The sequence below is a fragment of the Gouania willdenowi genome, chromosome 5 (genome assembly GCF_900634775.1).
Source record: "Gouania willdenowi chromosome 5, fGouWil2.1, whole genome shotgun sequence".
Classification (NCBI taxonomy): Eukaryota; Metazoa; Chordata; class Actinopteri; order Blenniiformes; family Gobiesocidae; genus Gouania; species Gouania willdenowi.
In genome coordinates, this window is record NC_041048.1 from 3,019,019 (window position 1) to 3,042,492 (window position 23,474).

The 23,474-nt window shown below is 36.6% G+C and overlaps 1 protein-coding gene across 1 annotated transcript in view; it reads right to left on the minus strand.

Moving 5' to 3' along the window:
* Positions 1 to 23,474, minus strand: part of LOC114462900 (receptor-type tyrosine-protein phosphatase T-like) — a 95,977-nt gene that overhangs the window by 1,444 nt on the left and 71,059 nt on the right. Inside the window, exons 3-5 of the mRNA XM_028445989.1 lie at positions 6,839 to 6,999; positions 5,346 to 5,456; positions 555 to 636 (exon numbers count right to left, since the gene is read on the minus strand). Coding sequence (XP_028301790.1) covers positions 555 to 636; positions 5,346 to 5,456; positions 6,839 to 6,999 — 354 coding nt within the window. The remainder of the gene's footprint in view (positions 1 to 554; positions 637 to 5,345; positions 5,457 to 6,838; positions 7,000 to 23,474) is intronic.

The window sequence follows — 23,474 nt, forward strand, 5'->3', positions numbered from 1 at the left end:
GGTTGAGTTAAAGGGGAACATTAAACATTTATTGGAATATTTTACCTTTAGCTCATACATGAACTCCAAATATTATTCAAAAATTACTGGTTTAAATAGTTTTAAACCAGGGGTGTCAAACTTGTGGCCCGCAGGCCAAATCCGGCCCACCAGAGCCTTCACTTTGGCCCGTGGTAGGATTTTGTTTGTCTTTTTCACACAATATCATTATTATTTCAAATATTAAAAAAAATACAAGAATCATAACCATGAAGTAACATGAAGTTTAGTTCCGGATAGATTCCAATTAAAACAAATAAAAAAAATAAAATGAACGACACTCCACAATGTTTATTCCAGTTCAAATCAAAGAAACAAATATTTAGTTTTACAGATTTAAAACCAAAAGGGAAATAGTGATGGAAAAACAAAAACGTGAGGAATCTGAATAACCAAAGCGACAGATTAATTACATGCAGGGACTTTATTGTTTGTCAACACTTTGAAAGTAAAAAAATCCAAACTGTTAAAATTGTTCTCCAAAAACTAAAAGTGTAATTTTCTGTTCTACGTACGGCAGGGGTGAGCCAGAACTCTGATGTCGTCGACACCGATGAATCCAGGATGGCCTTGGACGGACACAGCTTCAAATATAACCTGAGAGAAAAACACAAATTAAACACTTTACATTTTAACAAAGAAAATAAAACACAGTGTCATGGACGATCAGACAGGAAATGCCACCGTTTACACAAAAATCTAACGTTTAGTTACTTCAGTCATTTCTCTGTTGTATTTATGATATAAACAGTGAATTATGTATTTCAAAGAAATTCAGACAATCTTTATTTTAATAGAATAAAACATTTATTTGTACAGTAAGAAAACAAAAGGAAGAATAGTTCACAACTAACACAGCAACACAACTATTTTTAAATTTCTCACTGTACTTTTTATGATAAAATTCTGGCAACCAGAACTACTGACATAATGTTGTCAATCAATCAATCATCAATCAATCTTTTATTTGTATAGCGCCAAATCATAACCAATGGTATCTCAAGGCACTTTACAGTAGAGCAGTCTTAAGGACGGACTCTTCATTTTATGGATACACACATATGCATATATACGTATATACACATACATATGTATCCCACACCCAACATGAATTCATCATGGCGGCAAGGAAAACCTTCTGTTAAGCAGCAGGAACCTTGTGTGGATCCCATTCCTATGATGAACAGCCATCCACGTTATGCTGTGTTGGGTGTGTGCAGAGAAAAGGGTGGAGACAGAGTTGTTGAGACTCTGTAACTCCACACTGAGGATCCCACGGACCTGCAAGACAAAAGCCAGAAGGAGAACAGGAGCAAACACACAAGGGAAGAAGCAGACATAGAGGGAGTGTTTGAGAGAGGAATGGGACCCTCTCCGGTCCCTCTCTAACCTAAATGACCTCTCTCTTAACGCCCTCTCCAACCTCTCTCCAACCGAGCATGTCAGACCCCCCCCAGCAGTCTGTGCCTATTGCATCAAGAAAGAAAGAAAGAAAGAAAGAAAGAAAGAAAGAAAGAAAGAAAGAAAGAAAGAAAGAAAGAAAGAAAGAAAGAAAGAAAGAAAGAAAGAAAGAAAGAAAGAAAGAAAGAAAGAAAGAAAGAAAGAAAGAAAGAAAGAAAGAAAGAAAGAAAGAAAGACAGACAGACAGACAGACAGACAGACAGACAGACAGACAGACAGACAGACAGACAGACAGACAGACAACAGACAGACAGACAGACAGACAGACAGACAGACAGAAAGAAAGATAAGACAGAAAAACAAATAGAAAGAAAGAAAGAAAGAAAGAAAGAAAGAAAGAAAGAAAGAAAGAAAGAAAGACAGAAAGAGAGACAGACAGACAGACAGACAGACAGACAGACAGACAGACAGACAGACAGACAGACAGACAGACAGACAGACAGACAGACAGACAGACAGACAGACAGACAGAAAGAAAGAAAGAAAGAAAGAAAGAAAGAAAGAAAGAAAGAAAGGACAGAATCCGTGTATCATTCGTTTTTCATTATGTAACAAAAACATGAAAAATTAAAAAAACACTCATTATTTGATATTTGTTTCCAGAACCAAAATGAAAAAATGGAAAACGCCTTGTTTTTCAAATTCAAGCTCTTTTAATTCGATACAGAAAACGAAAAACAGAAAACGAACATCTTTATTCGTTTTCTCCATTACCGTTTTGCAAAGTACGTGACCCGGAAGTGAAGCGTTACACATTCCGTGATATCGTTAGCTCTGCAACACTAAAGAGTCTCTAAATCCTCTAAATGTCCGTGAGGAGGTTCTGTGTCCAACACCATCTAAAGCGAAAAGGACACGTTTCTGATGCACAGTTGTCACGCTGAACTGCCGTTAGCATAGCCGTTAGCGTCGGATGAGAGTACACTTCGTACTTTGTTTTTTTTTTTTTTCGTTTTTTCATGTTTTTGTTACATAATGAAAAAGGAATGATACACGGATTGGACAGCATCATGTCTATGTATCAGATGAATCCCTCGGGGGGATTTCTAGTAGAACTCAACATCGTTTCTATCCTTATGCTGTAGACATATGCTGCACATTCTCCTCTTCCTCATCTTCTCCTCTTCCTCACATCTTCATCGGCTCCAATGTTCTTCACAGCTTGTCACTTTTTTGTTTCATTTTCAGTTGATTTTGTTTTTGCCCTGATGCCCCCCCCCCCCCCCACCACACACACACAAACAAACCTTACTTGTCAGCCTTCTCCACAGTACGAGCTGTGACTCAGTGTGAATACTAAAGACTGATGGGAAGTATCTGCACTCTTCTTCTTCTTCTTCTTCTTCTTCTTTGAAATACCAACACTACTACACTACACCTCCTCTACGTGATCAGAGTCCACTGAGTTCAGGTCAAAGACACTTCAATGTGTTTACTTAGATACATGTTAACTCGACCAAACTTGACTTTAGGGATGAGGTCCAGACGGTGAATCTTAAAGTGGTTTAACAGCTCCAGGAAATGTGTTTGGTTTGGTCTAATGTGAATGTTTTTATTTTTTTTAAGAACACAAACTAAGTTTCTGGGGGATTTTGAGCTGTTTTTGACCTGATTTCCCCTCGTTAAGACAGAGCAACAGAATGTAACAAAGGAACGTCACTCTTCTCCTGTGAGTGTATCTACATGTGATGCAATCATGTGATCTAGTCCGAATAATTGTCCTCAAAACAGGACGGGCCGACAATCGTAAATATTAAACGTTGGGTTCAAGACCACTCGGAACTCTGCTTTTCCCAGGTGAACATTTCCGATCTCCGAATTCAGAAGAAGCACATGGAAATATCTCCCACAGGGCTGACCACTAGAAAATATATTTACTGACGGGGAGCTCCGACTTCAGGTGGCGTTCCAAGTCACTTTTTCAAGTAGGAAGTAGGGATGTTTAGAATTCCAATTTGCTTGGAACACAGCATTAGATCACATTGTTATGAGATGAAGATTGTTGTGATTATTCAAGGAATCTCTGTCTGTGTGTTCATTAAATACCTCTGTGGATCAGGATCAGACTGCAATGAGACTTTCAACATGGCTGCCGCTTGGTTCAAGGGTGTGTGACATCGGATTTGTTTGGACTGCAATGATACCGTTAATAAATTATTTCATAAATGCTTTACCAATTCCATGTGCGTCTAAACTGACTGTTGTGGATTAATGACACTAAACGAGTCCGGACTGAATCTGTACCAGTCTGAGGAGATCTGGATCCACGAGGACAAAAAACTGGAATCAGAATAGATGAGGTTCAACTCCCTACAGTGTCCTTGCTAAAATATATGAAAACACAATAGTTATCACTCTACATATTTCACAACAAACCTAAATGTCCCTGACCTTCAAACACAACCTCATTTAACCATCCATGAAGAAGCTACTGAACCTCCCACTTTTCTAGAGTAATACATACTGTACTTCCTACGGACACTGCACTAGTTGAATTTAATTGCTAGATCTCGTTCGATCACGCAAGATTTCTGTCTTAGAGACAAATTGATTTAAAATTCACGCGAGTGGCAGATCAGCAAAAACCTGGAGGTGTTCTTACACCTAAAAAGTGTGATCTTTGGCCATTCATTCAATCTTATTTCTGGCTTTCCATACTTACTATGTGTTAGAAAATACAGTTTGGAGTTTATCTCCATTGCTAGGACTAATTCTAAAGTGTGCGTGTGATGCTTGAATTGTTCCCTGTGGCCTTTAGTGCCCTTCAGCAGTTAGAATGTTAATAAGACAATGTGTTGTTTCTTTGTTGTTTTTCTCTCAAACAAAGTGTCATTTCTACACAGGAGGTGAATCCTCATTAGAGGTGGAAATGAGCACAGGGACACACGGGTGTTTGGAATGCTGCAGCAGTTCCGTGAGGTCACACACAAATAATAAAAATAAAACCACCTTAAAAAGATCCAACACACATGTTCACACACTCATTTCACTGAGACAACAGCGAAGCTATATCTCTTTTATATTTTCACTCATTATCACCAACACATCTGTGACCGGAGCGTTATTTTTATTCACTATAGACAGGTAGTAGAGGAGGGCATGTCATATCACATCAAACTAAAGAAGAAAACACAACATAACATTAGATAATGGAGGAAATAAACTAATTAAAAAAAGAACTCACAATGTGCCTATAAATATACAAAATAACAACAAAAACACATAAGACAACAACATATAGGAAAAAAACATGCAGACTAAATTATTCAAAAAACACAAAATGACATTAAAATGCATACAAAACAACAACAACATAAACATAAACATACGAGAATATACAAAAAGACACATACAAATTACAACAAAAAGACAAAAACGTAAAAAACATATAAAACAACAAAAATCATACAAAATAATTTAAAAAATATATAATATGGCAACAAAAATATACAAAATGACTCAAAAAACACAAAATTATAACAAAAAGACATAAAACAACATAAATCATACAAAATAATAGAAAAGTGTAAACAATATGGCAACAAAATACACAATATGACAAAAATAAACAAAATGACACACTTAATTGTTGAGTGAAATCCAGCCCCTTTTTCAATTAAATTTAACACTCAAATGACATGTTTTTAAATGTAAAAAAAATAAAAATAAAATCCAGCAACTTTTTATGGTTTAAAAAAGAAACATGTTTATAATGTACATGAAAGTCATGAGACAGTATCTACATCATATGTGGTGAGGTAGATTTAAGGCTATTGTTTGATTTGTCTAAAACACATGATTTAAATGTATAGATGTTTAATGGTGTAGAATAAATAAGCTGTTACCTGGTAGGAGTTTGGCCAAAATGTGGAAATGGCGAGTTCTGACTTCACCCAGCCCTCAGTGACAGTATCAGAGGCGTTCCACACAGGGTTACCCTGAGCTCCTCCATTCACCTGCAATAGTTCAATCATTTACACATCGGGACTAATTATGTTGTTGTTCATTTAACTCACTTTCTTTAACATTTAGCTCAAAACAAATTCATGCAAAACAGAATCTTCTATATCATTGTTAGAAATGTGTGAAAATGGAAAATAAATCTAAATGTAAATGTTAAATCTAAATATTCATGCTAAATCTAAATATTCATGTTAAATCTCAATTTTCATATTAATCTTCATGTTAAATCTAAATCTAAATGTTAAATCTAAATCTAAATGTTAAATCTAAATCTCAAATGTCAACAAGTTTAAAACTAAATGTTTTGAAAATATACAAAGTGGGCAAGTCAGCGCATGTCGATTACCCCCCTCCCCACACCCACGCATGCACGCACACACACACACACTTTGCATATTTTCTAAACATTTAGATTTACACTTGGCGACTGATTTAACATTAAGATTTATTCTTGACATTCACATTTAGATTTATTTTTCAATGATATAGAACATGCTGTTTGAGTTTTTACAAAAATAAATACATTTATATATATATATATTGATTACATTTAGATTTAAAATTTAGATTTAAATATAAGATTTAGATTTAACATTTAAATTAAAGATTTAACATTTACATTAAAATTCAACATTTACATTTAGATTTAACATTTACATTAAGATTGAACATTTCTATTTATTATTTACATTTAGATTTAACATTTACATTAAGATTTATCATTTACATTTATATTTAACATTTACATTTATATTTAACATTTACATTTACATTCAACATTGACATTTAGATTTAACATGTATATTTATATTTATTATTTACATTTAGATTTAACATTTACAATTAGATTTAACATTTACATTAGGATTTTACATTTACATTAGGATTTTACATTTAGATTTAGATTTCTTTTTCAACGATATAGAACATGCTGTTTGAGTTTTTACATTTGGCACTCCATACACAACATTAGGAATTATTGACACTTTTTCCATTTAAAGTACGCTTAGCCTGTTATTTCCATGAGACTTAAAATGATTAGGCTGGGGGGAGGGGCAGTCTTTGTATATATAAATAAAGAAATCGATTAATACCAGAAGTTTAGTGTCAGACAATATCAGCATATCTAATATCGGCAAAAAACGCTAATGTCGACATCCCTAATGTATCATTTTCGTTGTCCCGTTATCGTGTATTGAATCGTGAACTCAGTGCATCGTCCGACTTTACATTCTGTTTGGTTTCTATCATTCAAGTTCTGTTATTCACTAACGCTCTTTAAATTTGTGAGATACACACACACACACACACACACTCACACACACGCTCACACACACGCTCACACACACGCTCACGCACACGCACACACACACACCTTGATGTAGACATTGAGCGTGCCAGGGCTGGCTCCGTCCCGGCTGGATAGCGAGTAAAGAAAGTCGATGCAGTGGGTGTCGTTTTCCTTCAGGGTGGGCATGTAGAGGTGAGCTTTCTGACCCGACGCTTGACCCGACGCGTTCACCACCATGAACGAACCTGGAATAGTCACAATAAAAGAGCAGGAACAAGTCAAAGTATGCACTAAATTAGTCCAAAAACATAAAATTACATTAAAAAGCATTCAAAACAACAACATAAACATACAAATTGAGAGAATCTACAAAATGACTCATAAAAATGACAAAGACAATCAGTGCTTGGCAGCTCAGAACCTTTAATGTGACAGTGTATAAAAGCTGATAAAAATGTGTAATAAATGTGTGGAAAAAGCTGCTAATTACAAAGAAACGATGTGTTACTATATTGATAGTGTTGGCGATACATTTAGCGCTTAATGCAGTGAAAAAGCAAAACGACATTTTTATCATTTATCTGCTTTTTTAATGATCTCCAGCCTGCGGGTCGAGGCTAACTAATATAAAACCGTTTCTTTGTCGGCTTCTGGCTGAAAGTGTGATTTTATTTTTTACTTTATGGCAGACGGACGGAGGAGGAGGAAGTTTTATGGGCCCACTTTATCTGACCTGCTGCATTAGACTCAGTGACTGGGAGACGCTTTGGCAGGAAAGTGAAAAGCTAGCGAATCAAGCAGGTGTGACTGTAGCTTTAACAGAGTCAGAGAAAGTTAGAGAAGGAGAAGTACCAGTACTCTGTTTACACTGACTGGGACAGTCACTGGATGGGTTCAAACACTTTAAATCTACGTTTCTCAAATGGGGGTACGTGATGGCACTACAGGGGGTACTTGAGAAAGAGAGAGAGAGTGGAAAAGTATTAAAAATACGGGGTTTTATGATCTTGATTGAAACATGAACTGAAAACACAAGTGTCAGTCCTGGTCCCGTGCCAGGTGGGAGATGTGATGTGTAGCCCCTCCCTCTAACTCCAGTTCTCCACATTGATCTAGATCTATGTCTGGTGAACCCTTTCAGAACCAGGGAGGGACATGAACAAAATGCTTGAAGCTGATTGGGCAAATTTCCTGTCCACCATGATTTATTTTAGCCAATCACACTGTAACAAATGATGATGTCGTCATCGCCATGCGCCGCAAAGACGCTGCTGCAACAACAACATGGCTCTGCTGGTGAAAACGTTCTTTTGGTATAGTAATGCTGCGGCCATTATGTCGTTGTGCGACTTTTGCCGTTTTTGCAACACGAGTAAAAGAGTTAAAGGCACGTGAACCATCCTCCTGTGTCGACATCTTTCTATTTTGATTAGGAGCTATGCTAATAGCGTTAGCCCAGCTAGTTCAGGAGGCATTAAATCAGTGATTTTGGCTTGAAATTTTTGTTATTGATACGGGGTCTCAAAAAGTTAGGAATCAATTCACTAATAACTTCCATTCCACTTTCAGTTTTTACAAAAGAAGATGATTTAAAATATGTGTCATTCACAACTTCAATATGGTCTTTAAGTTTGAGAACCACTGCTTTAGATGATCTGTGCTTTATTACTAGCTTGTGTCAGAAAGGTTTTTGGGAGTTAAATAAATATATATATAAATATATACGTATATACCCATTTAGCCTCAAACACACATACGATCCCTTCGTATGTTGGCGTCGCCATTTTAGAGATTTCACAGCGTTCACATATCATGTTGTGGTCATGTCAGGCTAATTATTAATATTTGTGCTCCCATGGAGAGTTTATGGTGAAATATTATTTCAATTTGAGGAGTTTTGTGCTAGTTACACATCATCAAGATCCTTCGTGATGTCATGATGATTAGGAAGATCCTGGTGGACGGATTTTGACACGTCAACATTCATAAGCCAGTTTTGTTGCATCTACAACTTCCAAATGGCCTCTCATTCACACTAAAAGTTTACATGAATTCAGTTGAGAAATATTTACATAATTCCATCATATATTCACATTATAAGTAATACATTGTATTCTTTTTTTTTTTTTTTTTTTTTTGCAACGTCTTATTTGTTGTTGCAATTCACACATTTTTGTTTCTTTCTTTTTGACACAATTCTGATTCCATAATAAAACGCCACTACAGTAATACATATCAAATTCTCCACACTGAATTCCAGTTTTGTATTTATCTCACAAAAACTAAAGCATTTTATCATAAATAAGTTAATATAAGTTGATCTAAAACCTGAATATCAAATTATCCTGGACTCAAAGAGCACTTTGGACCTGATACCTGCAGTCTATCGTTACATTTAACAGTCTCTGCAGGATTATGTTGCAAATTTGTGTAAATGTTGCAACAAAACGCCTGATTTTGCAGCAAAAGTTGCAATATTTTAAGACTTTACTATGATTTTCTCCATAACTCTGCATAAACAGCTGTTTTTGTTTGTTTGCTTTTTTGAAAATTGACCTGATTACCTTTGAATTCTTCCACAAACAGAAAAAAACTCCAACTCACAACAATTTAACAAAATATAGATATTTTAAATCACATTTTTAAAAAGCAGATAAAGATAAATAAGAAAAATAAAGTCACAGTGCATGTTTACAGGTCTAGGCTTGAAAATATCTGACTGATAACATTGCAAAAATCTATTAGAACAAGGTTTCTCATTATACTGAGATCTACTGTACTATATACAGGTATACTATACCATAGCCAGAGCAAAATGACAACTTTATCAGCCAAACTAAAAATTAGAGCTTGTTTCCATGTTTGAAAATGTCTCCCTTTGTAAAGTGACTATTTTTGCACCATATTATTGTCTGACTTCCAGTTCTGATTAAACATCACAATCCAACAGATATGCTACGCCAACAAAAGTGTAAAAAAACAATCCCACTTGTTGTTGTGAATACTTGGGAAACAGTTTTATCTTTAAAGGGCCCATGTTAAGCTAAATGAACTTTTCTGTGCTACAATTTGATGAGTCGTTCCCACTTTGATGACGTATTTGACGCGGCATTGAGCGGGAAAAGCCACGCCTCCAGGAAGCTCTCTGCCGTGATTGACATGTAAACAGACACGCCCACAAAGGTTAGTAATTCTGCGTCCTTCGCTCAGTGCTATGTATGTATTTTCTACGGTCTATGTATGTACCGGTGAACGCCCCGCCTCCACGCTCTGTCTGTGTTTATAAAGCAGCATGAGCTCGGTACAGAGTGGGTGGGCCCTACTTCACCGTGCAGGGAAGAGGAAGTCAATGTCCCATCTATAGACACGCCCACTCATGAATAGCATAAGTAGGATGTAAATCAGCCTGTTTGTGTGGAGTTGTTCAGAAAGTGACTTTTTAGAGGCTAAAACTCTGGAAAATAAACTTCAAAGACTATATTTTTGGGGTTCTTAGAACAAATGGAGATGACAGTGAAAAATAACATGATATGGACCTTTAATAAACTTGTTAGTCACAGAGTTACTTCACTGACCACTAGGGGCACTCACTGATTACCAGCAGCCGATAAACCACACTATACTGTATATACTGTGTATATTACAACGTTTTCTAACAGTTAAACATGTATAAGAAAATACACAATATTATTCAAACACGTACGATCACGTCAAAGTAAAAATAAGTGATGAAGCCAAGAAGACGAGAGTTAAACCAACATTTCACACCATTAGCCAGATGTGAGGTCAGTGAGCGTTAATCTGTTAACGTGAGAATCAGTCGACTGTGTAAACACACACACACACACAGTTTAACGTACATCAATATAAGTGGGTCAGTTCAGCCCAACAAACTGACTGCAATGAGAGCAGATGTTTCCTCCTTTTTTTTCCTTTTCATCTCCAAAGCAGTAGAAATCAAAGAGCAACAGATTTTTAAATCTATAACACTGCTATTGAAGTGCCTTTGGGCAAAAGCTTCCATTTGCCTTTTAGAGGAATGGATTAAACTACTATTATTGATACAGAACTGTTATGATACATAGCATGAGTTTTAAAATACAGTTTCCAGCCATGTTTAAAAAAATAAAAAAATAAATAATAAAAACACAAATAACACTGACCTAAAGTAGCAGCTTACACACGTTTAAAGTTTCTACAGATTTTATTAAAGGAAAACCATAAAAGTCTAATTGTCAAAGACATTTGGAGTGTAATATTCTCAACTTGTACAGAGCCATTTTACACCTTAAGTTGGGAATTGTTGTATTTACATATTTATTTATTTATTTATTGTTTTTATTCATCGTTAAAGTAATAAATAACAGAAATTATCTAGATTTTTTTTTTTTCATATCTATATCGCCCATCTCTATACACACACACACACACACACACACACACACACACACACACACACACACACACACACACACACACACACACACACACACACACACACACACACACACATACACACATAAGTATATAGACTTATAAAGGTCTTTATATAAACACTACTATGTATTCATAGCAGTCACAGTGATGGTAACATTCTACCTACAACCACAGCCGCCCTGAGGCAAAGGAATAAAAGCCTCCAACCAGCAGCAGAAACACACTTTACATGCTGATCAAATCTATTGATTAATGTTTCATCAACTTAGAATTCCAAAACACTTTGATTAGCTGATGAGGTGTATTCCTAGTGTTCCACGTGTTGTCTGACAGACCTGCCATACTTTAAAAGATTCCAAAGATGAACCCATAATTACGGTGGCCCTGAAAGCTCACAACACAACACAACACAGAATGACGAAAAGCCTTAAAACTTAACAATAACTCTTCTTTGAGGATTTTTATTTCTGTTGTTGGTTTTTGTCAGGCTTCTATTGTGTTGTAGTTTGAATTTGGATGGGTTTTTGTGTTGTGTTGTGTTGTGTTGTGTTGTGTTGTGTTGTGTTGTGTTGTGTTGTGTTGTGTTGTGGGAGACCATGGCTCAGTGGTAAAGTGGGTTTGGTCCAATAACTGAAGGGTGGGGGTTGGAATCCCGCTCTAGCCAAGTCATTGTCACCGTGTCCTTGGGCAAGGTACTTTACCCACATTGCCTACGAATGGGTATGAATTGTGCATGAATGTCAGTATGCCCCAAGGCACCTGTGGCTACATTGTAGCTTGCCACCACCAGTATAACTCATGTGAGTGAATAATGGTTTCTGTATGCGTTTTGAGTCTAAATCCAAGCCACTATTATTATTAGTATTATGTTGTGGGGTTTGTATTTGTATGCACTTTGATTTTGTGTTGTGTTGTGGGGTTTGTCAGGGCATTTTGTGTTGTGTTGTGTGCGCTGACATGCTATGGTGGCTGAAGTTAGCGAGTAAACCAAGGTCTGTTGAAGAACTCTTTCCCAAATAGACTTCTATTCTCAGGGTTTGTTTGTCTTCAACAGTCCTTGATTTACTTGCTAACTTCAGCCACCAGAGCGTGTCAGCACACTGTTTAAGGGAGAGTAAAGGCCCCTTAGGAGAGCTCTCCTTCTCTGCTTCATTGTCTACTACCAGACTGCAGAGTTGGAACTGTCGCCCCCTGTGGCCACAAATTATTTTTTGGGTTTGTATCCTCTTTCGGTAAACGAAAGAGGTTTATATCAACATGTTTAATTTTTCCTGATTATTTAGAGCAACCAAAAACAGCACAAGTTGTCATTTTGACTGAAAAAGCTGCTAAATAATCTTAAAAGCTGATCAATTATGTAAAAAGCTGCTAAATGATCTAAAAAAAAACAATGGGATGTTTACAGGCAGTGGGGCCGTGTGACATCATCAATCATGTGATTGAATATGGTGCATAATAATGTATTTTGTTGCACATATATACATTTCAAAGGTTTTAGGCTACATTTGTAAAAACACTGGAAAGTCACTTTGAAACAGGAGTTTGTGAGATAAATATGAAGAACAGAAGGACAGTTTGGTTAGAATATCCAGATATTGCAAACATGCCAAGTTACTACCGTCCGTAATGAAAATAGATAATGAACATTGTTATTTTTATACCGAACAAACTGGCCACTACTCAAACAATCACCTTGAAGAGGAAGAAGAAACATCTCATGAACCTTTTTGGCTTCCAGTAGCATTTTTAAAGTTGAAGGATGAAACACAGAAGAAAGAAGCTCAGACTAAATTGCTCTTTAACAGATCTGTTACATTTCCACATTTTCTGTTGGAACACGGCGTGGATGTGATACGTGGCACTCAAATGGCTCCCTGGAGGTCTCTGCTCAGAGCTTCTGTGTCGCGTTCATCTCTCTTTCGTTCTTCTATCGGGTGTTTTTGTGTCTGTGGATTACGGCGCGTTCTCAGCTCTGAGCTAAAGATCTGACGCTGCTCTTTCAGCTTCTAAAGGGCTCGGTATAAATTCTGAATTTTCACATATTCACTCACTTTCTTGAAATCCAGAGACAGAGATGTGATATGGTGATAAGTTGAGATAGGATCAAGTCCACTCACGGCCTGGAAATGTCTATCAGGAAGCTTCAGGCACTGTTTTTCAACTCCTCCTTTCTTTATTGGAATTATACTGTGAGTAATTCACAGTGGACGTGCACTGTAGTCGTTTTTGAAGCCAAAATATGGCGCATAGGGGTGCTTCCATTTAGGGCTGTGCATTATGACCAAAACTGTATATCATGGTAACCTTGAAAAAAAAAATATATATATATAAAATCCCTTCCACTCCCACTTCAGTGTGATATAAATATGCAGCAATTTCTGCAGATGACGAGCCTTGTTTTGCCATTTCAAAAATGATTTTGGAGTACGGTTCAAAATACATATTTAAATAGCAGGGAAAATATAAAGATAATTCATATAATTTGTTTGTTTATCCCTTCTTGACCCTGGTAAAAAAAAAGCCTTGAATTTTAATATGAAAACAAACTTCAAATAACCTGTTGTTTTTTTGTTTTTCCATTTCAGAAAATTCAATGACCAAAACATAGACTGACTGATATCCTATATTTATGTCCAAGCATGTTTGGGATAAAGAGAAGATTAGATAATACTTTATTTTATCCCAGAAGTGAGAACCAAAGAACAAAGAACAAAGACTGTGTAGCTAACACGGCCCATCGCAATCACAAAGTCCACATATAGGCAGAAACGGCTCTGACGATGATTATTAGGACATTTTGTAAGACTTTTTTATTTAAAGTTGTCATTGATGAAGAAATTAACTAGTTAATTAATTAGATGAATCACCTGAGCTGCAACAATATTAATGTGGGTAGATAAATCAAATAATAAATATAATATGTTTAGCCTCATACAGTGTGTGTGTGCGCGTGCGTGCGTGTGTGTGTTTTCAATTAGTAAGCTGCCAGTCAAGGAAAAGTTAAACCATGTTGTTTAATGAGAAACATTTTGTGATCCATGAAAATGTAAGAGAAATCAGGGAAACGTCAGAGGCGTCTAAATCATCTGAAGAAAAAAAGACGACAACGACAAAGTAAATCTACCTTTGATGAGTTAATAACGAGTATGAACGCTGGTTTCTAGGGGTTTTTTCTTCTGTTTAACAGGAAACGGATGAATGAGTTATCTCACATACATAAACATAGGCCTCCAGGCCCTGAAGGCGACCAGTAATCCGTTCCTAATAAGGTGCTAAAGACAGTGTGATTGGCAGTATTGATCAGGCCTTCAGGGGCAGCATCTCTTGTTTCTACTCTGATGGATATTCAATACAAAAGGCTGTAAGTCTCACACACACACACACACACACACACGCACACACACAGTAAATCCTGGTGCAGAAAGTAGCGTAACCCAGGGGAACTCTAAATCCCAAAAGCCTTTGCTTTCTCCACCGCTGGTTGGTTGGTTTGACCTATAGGAGATCAAAGATTGATCATGTGACTGGTGACATTAAGACAATGGATGGGAGGTCATCTCTGGCTTGTTTTCCCCAAGGCTTTCATCAATTATTGTGTCTACGTGCACGAGTAGACCAAGTCTGTGGCTGTGCTGGAAATGGCACACTCCATACAAACTCAATGAGTATATACTGTCAACTATATACTATTAGTATGATTAGTATGGTGAGCGTTACCACTGAAGTATACTTCCAAGTTTCCCAAGATGCATTTGGAACCTACAAGGACAAAAACCTCGTTCACACTGAGGCTAAATCTCCTGTTGATTCTCCACCTTTACTTTGAAAGTTCTGAAAACATTTTAAGTGAGAAAGTGACCAAGTGGAACAGACATAGGCAACCGGCGGCCCGGGGGTCACATGTGGCGGCCCCCAAAGTAAACGTACAAAATTCACAAAACAAAAGCAAGAACACATTCAGAAAAATACAGTAAAAGACAAGAGAAAAACACAAAAAATATTCCAAAAACACAGAAAACGACAAAAGTTATACACAAAATTACTCAGAAAAATATACAAAATGACAGAAATTAACAAGAAAAGTACACAAAAAGACAAGAAAAACATGAAAAATGACTCTGCAAACCCACAGTACTAACGAACAAGGAAAACGACAACAGAAATGCACAAAAATTATTCCAAAAAACACAAAATGACAGCACAAATACACAATATGACTCCTAAAAACATATATTTTACAGGAAAAATACACAAAAGGACTAAAGAAATGCACAGAATGGTAAAAACTCTTTAATGCTCAGATTGGTCATTTTTCTAAATGCCGCCGACATAACGTGGCCCTCGATCAAACAAACCCCGTGGCCCCTCTGAAGTAGAATACATGTGCTCATTTGATCCATAAAACTCACAGAAACACATTTCATTCACACAATTCAGAGATTTTCAGAGACCTTTCTTGGTGCTACTGACTAAACTTCCTGTGAACTTCAAAACAAGAGCCCAATTTACAAGAGTTAAAAACTAATGGAAGACGAAAAGAGATGCTTTTATTTTGAAAGGGAATGTTTGATTTTTAGCTTGAAGCCGGTCCCAGGACCATTTTACATTCTGCTCGCAATGCATCATGGGACGGCTGAGTATGACTAATGTGCCCACCGTGCATACTCAAAAAATGTCCCCATATAGTATACATCTGAGGATTTCTCGTGTACTCAATCTTTCCATACTAACTCATCACTCAAACACTTTTTTGATTCTTGTATACATCTGTATTTTTTTGTATATTGTTTCTACTGTAATGTGTGCACTTGTATTATTTAATCATAATTTAATAACAGTATGTACTTTCTTTTTCCTTTCTTTCTTTGGTGTTTATTCTTTTCATTTGTAATATTTTTTGAGCCTCTGTGACATAATTTCACCCTGGGATAAATAAAGCATTTCTGATTCTGAATGTGAACGCACTACAAACTTAGTATGAGTAGCTCAGGGTTCCCACACTTTATCCACAATGATTTTTCAAAACGTTTCCAGAACTTTTTAAAAAATGTTTTACCAAATTTCCATGACTTAGTTCTGAACTGCTAAGATCTATTCAAAAATGAGCTTTGCCTTCCCAGTGTACTAGTGTAACAGAGGTCTGTGTCATCACTTATCCATCATTTAGCATCATTGCCTTTGACACCATGTTTAATTATAAGATTACGGTTTCAATTATCAGACACTTTTATCCAAAGTCATGTACAACACGATGTGTTAGGGTGAAGGAACTTGCTTAAAGTCGTGTAAAGCAGAAATAAATGTGTGCTATGAGTTTGTCACACCACAGAAACGTGTCGTTGACCACTGAGACAAATTTAAAAGAAAGGGAAAAAAGCACTTCTCTCTGCTCTGGGGGCGTGTCAGCTAGAGGGGCTGGAACCACGCCCACACGTGGGAAGGGCGCTGTCTCCGTGTACTGTGTCTATGGGAGAGAGCAGTGTGAAAGTGGCTCCAGCGTTGATACTGCTTCTCCCATTGGTTTTCCAAAAGTGGTCGTATGGGGCCAAATGATGTGTCAGCAGAAAGGTCTGCTCCGCCCGAGTCTGAATGTGTGCATCTCTCCTGGGTGGAGTCAGAACTGCGTTTTATTCCCTCGAGTCTGAATATGTGGTTTGTTTTTGACTAGGGGTCGAATTGCGCCTCCTGGAGGCTGCGGGAGTTTGGTGTGCTTCAGCTGCAGGGTCGGGTTAATGCTAACGATGGCTCCGTTATGTAGCGCGACTATGATTTCTGACCCGCCCATTAAATCTTGAACACAGAAATTTGAAGCTCCACAATTACATTATTAATGTGTTGAATGGCTTTTTACATGTTTCAAGGAAAACATTTATGACATATTTAATGTGTTTAGAAGAAAACGTCTTTACAATAATTTGCTTTACACAGACTTTAACGTCCCATAGTAATGGTTGTATTTTAAACATTAAAATAAACTAAATACAGTCATTCTGAAAGCAGACATGATAAGAAAGTCCAAATCCACTGTTAGACCACATTGTGTAAGGAGACGTGTTCGTGTGTGTGTGTGTGTGTGTATGCGCTAATCCACGCACATTATGAAGCAATACAAGTGTATTTTCTCTAATTGCATTCAGCCGATCCACGCCTACAGGAGTATGAGAATGATCGATGAGCGAGACCCCCCCAGGTACCGTTAAATTACATTAAAAAGCTGTAATTAGGTTGAAACAGATTTATGAGACGCTGAATTAAAGATCTGCTTTTAAAGACATACGCACATGCATAACACACGTCTACAGGGTTCCTACAGCTGCAGTCAAATCAAATTTGAGATTTTTTGAGACTTTTTATTGCCATTTGAAATAAAATTTAAGACCAACTTCACAGTAAATATAATTAGGGAAATAAAAAATGCAAAAATACGAAAGTACACAAAATGACAGTAAAATACACAAAAAACCCACTAAATAAATCAAAATCACTCCAAAAACACATGACGACTACAAAAATAGAAAAATAAAAACTTTTGAAAAAATGTTTTTGTTGGACAGGCAATGTTGTTTTTATATATATATATATATATATATATATATATATATATATATATATACATATATTTTAAAATGAATATTACCATTTATTTTTAAATGCGAGACTAATTACAATCATAAAATCATACGTATTGTGTTAAAATTTAAGACTTTTGAAACATTGATTGAAGACATTTTAATGATAATTAAAGCCTTATTTTTACATTCATGAACTTATTGCCTTTTAAGACTTTTTACCTTTTTAATCCTGCTCTACATGGGGCACTAAAGTATTTTTAGAGCGGACTAAAACACACATAAAATATCGACTACACACACGTATGTTTCCATAAACTCTACTGTTTTCCTCCCTGCAGCACCAAACCTGTGGGTAATTGGCTTTTTAATGACTCTGTTCTCCCATACGTTTCTTTCTTCGTCGTTTGGCCTCCCGAGGATTATTTAAGAATTCACGCAGAGAGAAGGTGGAACTGTTTGTGTTGGTCAAAGCTCAACAAAGAGCAAAAAGTAACAAAGATAGAAGAAAAAAACAAACTGTTGTGGTCGTATTTGTATATGTTTTCATTGTCTTTTTGTGTGTTTTTGATATATTTGGATGTTTTTTTGCCGTGTTATATATTATTTTGTAGTCATTTTAAATGTGTTACCATTTGGTGTACCTTTATGCCATTTTGTGTGTTTTTGATGTATTTTTGTACGTTTTTTTTTCATGTTTTTTGAGTCATGCTGTTTGTGTTTTTTTGTTTTATTTATTCTTCAGTCATTTCATATTTTTGTTGTTGTTGCCATGTTTTTTTTTTTTTTTTGAGTAATTTTATTTTGTTTTGTTGTTTTAAGTATGGTGTCCTGGTCATTTTGTGCATTGTGCATGTTATATATTATTTTTCAGTAATTTCATATATTTGTTGTCATTTTGCGTACCTTTAGGTCAGGTATTTTTGTTTGTTTTTCTGTTAGGTTTTGAGCCTTTGTTTTTGGTTGATTTTGTGTACCTTTATGTCATTTTCTGTGTTTTTTAAAGTATTTGTATATGTTTTTTTTTTATGTTTTTTGAGTCATTTTATTTGTTTTTTGATTTATTTATTTATTTTTTTGCTTTACATTTGTTGTTATTTTGTGTACCTTTACGTCAATTTTTTTTCTTTTTGGAGTATGTATGTATAGTATGTTCAAACTATGATTTTATCTAATTAAAATGATCAGACGTAGCAGCTTTAACAATGTTTGACTTTTACACCTAAAAATAAAGTCATTAATTCATTGTACAATTAATCAGCCAGAAGTTGTGACCTTAAAGTTTTGTTTAATCTTTTTGACCATTGAGAATAAATGGGACTGATTTACTCGCTGCATACGCAGAATGAGATGCAGGCGCCTATTTTCACAAAAAGCTCATTTCCCCCCACATTCACCTCAGGAGAGAATCAGTCAGGGATAATTACGGCTATTTTTACGGCCCCACATGAGCTCTGCTAGGTGGATTCACACAAAGCACACATACACACAGGTACACACACACACACACACACACACGGGTGTACTCAAAGCCGCATTCCACTCATTCACTCGTTCACAAGTCATTTGGAGACCCACAGCTGAGAGTATGCCATGTAATCTAGCCGCTAACTGCAAATGAAGAAAGAAACACATCAGCGCCTGGGATCAGATGGAGTTGGCAAAGATGGAAAATGAAAGTGAGCTCGCTCTGTCTTTCCCTCCGCCATCATCTCTCTCTTCAGCATTTTTACAGATATTATTGCCTCTCTGTGTTTGTTTCCCTCTCTCCGTCTGTCTCTCCCTCTCACACACACTCACTTATAAACGGGGAGTTATCACTGGCCTTAAGGGACACATCACTTCTGATCCAAAGCTTTTATACAGTGGCTCGGCCCTAGAACGGACATTTATTGCTCCCTCTGATAAATTGTGTTTAAATGTGTTATTCATTCTTTTTTTGCTTTCGTTTTTGCTCTCTCTTCAAAGACGTCCACCACCACCACCACCACTCCACATACATCAATACTGTACATAGTGGATTACTGCTGAAGATAAAACATAACAGAACTAAATTAAAGTTAGCATCCTGAAGTTAACGCTACATTTACTGTTTATGAGGAGGAGGAGGAGGAGGAGGAGGAGGAGGAGGAGGAGGAGGAGGAGGAGGAGGAGGAGGAGGAGGAGGAGGAGGAGGAGGTGGAGGAGAGGAAGAAGAAGAAGAAGAACGATTCCAGTTCCGATTCCTCTTTTCGATTCTGATTCGTAACGATTCCCGATTCCTAACAATTCCTGATACCGATTATTTTAAGAGGCAGGGTCCAAAAAGTATCCATGTTTTAAATGAGCTAGCTAACCAAAGATCTTTCTGGATGAAATAGTCTGAACCTCTCCATGAATCGTATGAACTTCACCTGCCGGCGCAGAGTGGGGTTTCGGTTGCCAGTTAATCCCCACACACACACACATTGCACTGAACTAATGATACCATACCCTGCTATGACTGATCTATTATGTTAATGTTAATGTTTAGAGGCTATCGGGATTTGAACTAATGCTAGCAGAAAGCCAAAAACATCATATAAAGGCACAAACTTTAAACCAACCACCTCCTTTCTTTTCATCCAAGCTCTCCATTTTCCTTTCCCTCATTGGTTTATTTATTGTGGCGGTGCCAGCTGTGTGTCTGTCACTGACAGCTTCATCAGCTCAGGTCGAGGTAACGAAGAGCCTGGATCAGTCAGTGGGCCCATCTATCTTCATCTGCTGCTCTCTGTGGAAACGCCGCCGCTTCACTCTGAGTGACAGTGACAGCTCAGAGCTGCTCTCAAAGCACTTTTTAAATCACATCGGCCTCTTCTCAAAGAAAAGTGCAGCTGAAATGTTCACGTCTCTCCTCAAAACATCTTTTCATGGAAACAATGGCTGTGTCTGAAGTCCAGTACTAAAGTACTACTCATACCAAGTCTGACGTCAAAATTAGTAAATAGTGTGTTCACATTAGATATGGAATGATTGAGTACGTCTGTATGTATACCACATGGGGACATTTTGTAACAAGATGCAATGTGAGTGGAACGTAAAATGGTCCTTGGACCGGCTGCAAGCTTAAAATCAAACATCCTCTTTCAGAATAAAAGTGTCTCTTCTTGTCTTCCATTAGTTTTTAACTCTTTTGTAAATAGGGCTCTTGTTTTGAAGTTAACAGGAAGTTTTGTCAGTGGTAAATGGTGGACAATATGGAATGTGTTTCTGAGGGTTGTTGATATTCTACTTGGTCACTTTCTCACTTAAAATGTTTTCAGAACTTTCAAAGTAAAAGTGTAGAATGAACGATATGTAGGTTCCAAATGCAAAAAGTATACTAATGATATTCATGGTACAGAGTAGACAGTATATACTCATTGAGTGTGTAGTGTATGCGATTTGATCACAGCCAATGACTTGATAATTATTAAGGTGATAAATTATATAGATCATTTATTTTTCACCTTCTCGAATTCAGCAGGAATGAGAATGAACTCATCTTTGGTTATTGGACTGGTTTTAGAAAGTAACATCATTTATTATTTAGGTTTTTTTAGTGGGTTTCTTGTGTTTATTACTTCAGCATCATAGAAGGAAGAAATATTGAATTTCTTTTAATAATAGAAATCCCAGCAGAGGAACTCCAGATCCAAGCGTGATTGACAGCCTGAGACATCAATTATGATTACATGTAGCGAGGTCGTGGGTTATCTTTTGTTTCAGGTTCTCCTGTTTGTTGCGTCACAGATGTTAGCCCGACCTCAGATGTGTAGTATACATTTTGGTGAAATAGTCCCAAACTTTTAAGATTTTAGGTTGGTTCTTCTTCTGTTGTGCAATTCTTCTTCATAATGTAAATAGTGAAGAATGCTGAGATTCATCGGATTTTTAAATGTCTTGGGAAGATTTTGAGACCATTTTTGATAGAATAAATGATTTCAATCAGACATGGCATTGCTTTAAATGTGAGGGATGCAATGAATCTGAGACGTTTATATATTTAATTTTATATTTTCTCCCCCCCCACAAACAATCTCAAACTCCACCAATGACTTTGACACTTCGTCTGAGACTTATTCCCACGTCAGTGTCGAACAAAACTCTGAAGAAAAGCGCTCGTAGCCTTTTTTCTGCAGTTAACACTTCAAAACATGTCAGTGTTTACACTTCGTCCGTCTGTCAATGCGCCATTGTTGCCTTTGTAACGCGTGTTATTTCTTCAACAGCAGCTCTTTACTTTGTGCCTGCCCACAAATCCCAAACGCAATCAAGTTGGCTCTGACAAGGGTCCTCAAATCACCAGTAGAGAGTGGGGAAAAAGCAGACGCTGTATTTAACCTGCGGCACCAATCAGCAGCCACTAGGCAAACACACAACGTGCACAATCTCATAGCGTCGATGATACTCTATTATTTAGAAGGCTGGTAATGATGGCCGACCAAACAGGGCGAGATAGTGCATGTAAATCACACACATGCACGACGTGTGTACAAGTGTCACAACTGAATTATAGAGTGCAATCTGATTACAGTTGATTTGTTTTCAGCCTCTGAAAAGAAGAAGAAGAAGAAGAAGAAGAAGAAGAAGAAGAAGAAGAAGAAGAAGAAGAAGAAGAAGAAGAAGAAGAAGAAGAAGAAGAAGAAGAAGAAGAAGAAGAAGAAGAAGAAGAAGAAGAAGAAGAAGAAGAAGAAGAAGAATTTTGTGTTTTGCATATTTTTTTTGGGTTAAAAAGTATGTTTTTTGGAGACATTTTGTGTAGATTTTGTTTGTTTTGGAGTCATTTTTTCATTAGTTTTTTTGATGTTTTGTAATTCTTTGACAGTCTGAGTATACAGTATTTGTTGTCATTTAGTGTATCTATTCTTCTTTACATTTGTATGTTGTGATTTTTGTCATGTTGTTTACATGTAAAACACTCGTCTGACCAAAAACATTTAAGCGGGCAAAAAGGAAAACCTGAATATATTTAATCAAACCGTTCAACTTTAGACAAAAGCACCAAAGGACAGAAAAACGTGGATTAAGTATGAGAAAAATAAATGAACAATAATCTGAAATCAAATTGTAGATAAATACAGAAGAAGAAGAGATGCACTGCACAGCTGTGGCAGCCGTGTGAATCATTTATACCTTTGGAACGTTATCAGCTTTGGCCTCCGACCAAGTCAATCCTAATAAATCCCTAAGCGTCACAGTGCAATATTACATTGATTTCTATTGAACACATTATGCTGGAATATGGCAGGTTGGTGAATAATCTGATTCACTCCAAGGTGAGAATGAATCTCATTTGCTTTTATTCTTCCTTCTTAAGAAGTTTTCTTTGGATTAATCAATAGTAAAGATTATGAAATAGTTTCTGATGAAGCTTGAAATAAATACATTTTCATTTGTAATATTAACTCTATTCCTAATGTTAGTTATTGCTAGGTTAAGCTAATGCTAGTTTAATGTTATTGCTAAGTTAATGTAATGCTAGGATAATGCTATTGCTAGGTTAATGGTAATGCTAGGTGAATGCTATTGCTAGGTTAATGGCAACGTTTGGTTAATGCTAGGTTAGTGCCAATGCTATGTGAATGCTAATGCTAGGCTAATGGTATGGCTCAACTAATGCTATAGCTAGGTGAATGCTAAAGCTAAGTTTGTGCAGATGCTCGGTGAATGCTAATGCTAGGTTAGTGCCAATGCTAGGTTAATGTTAATGC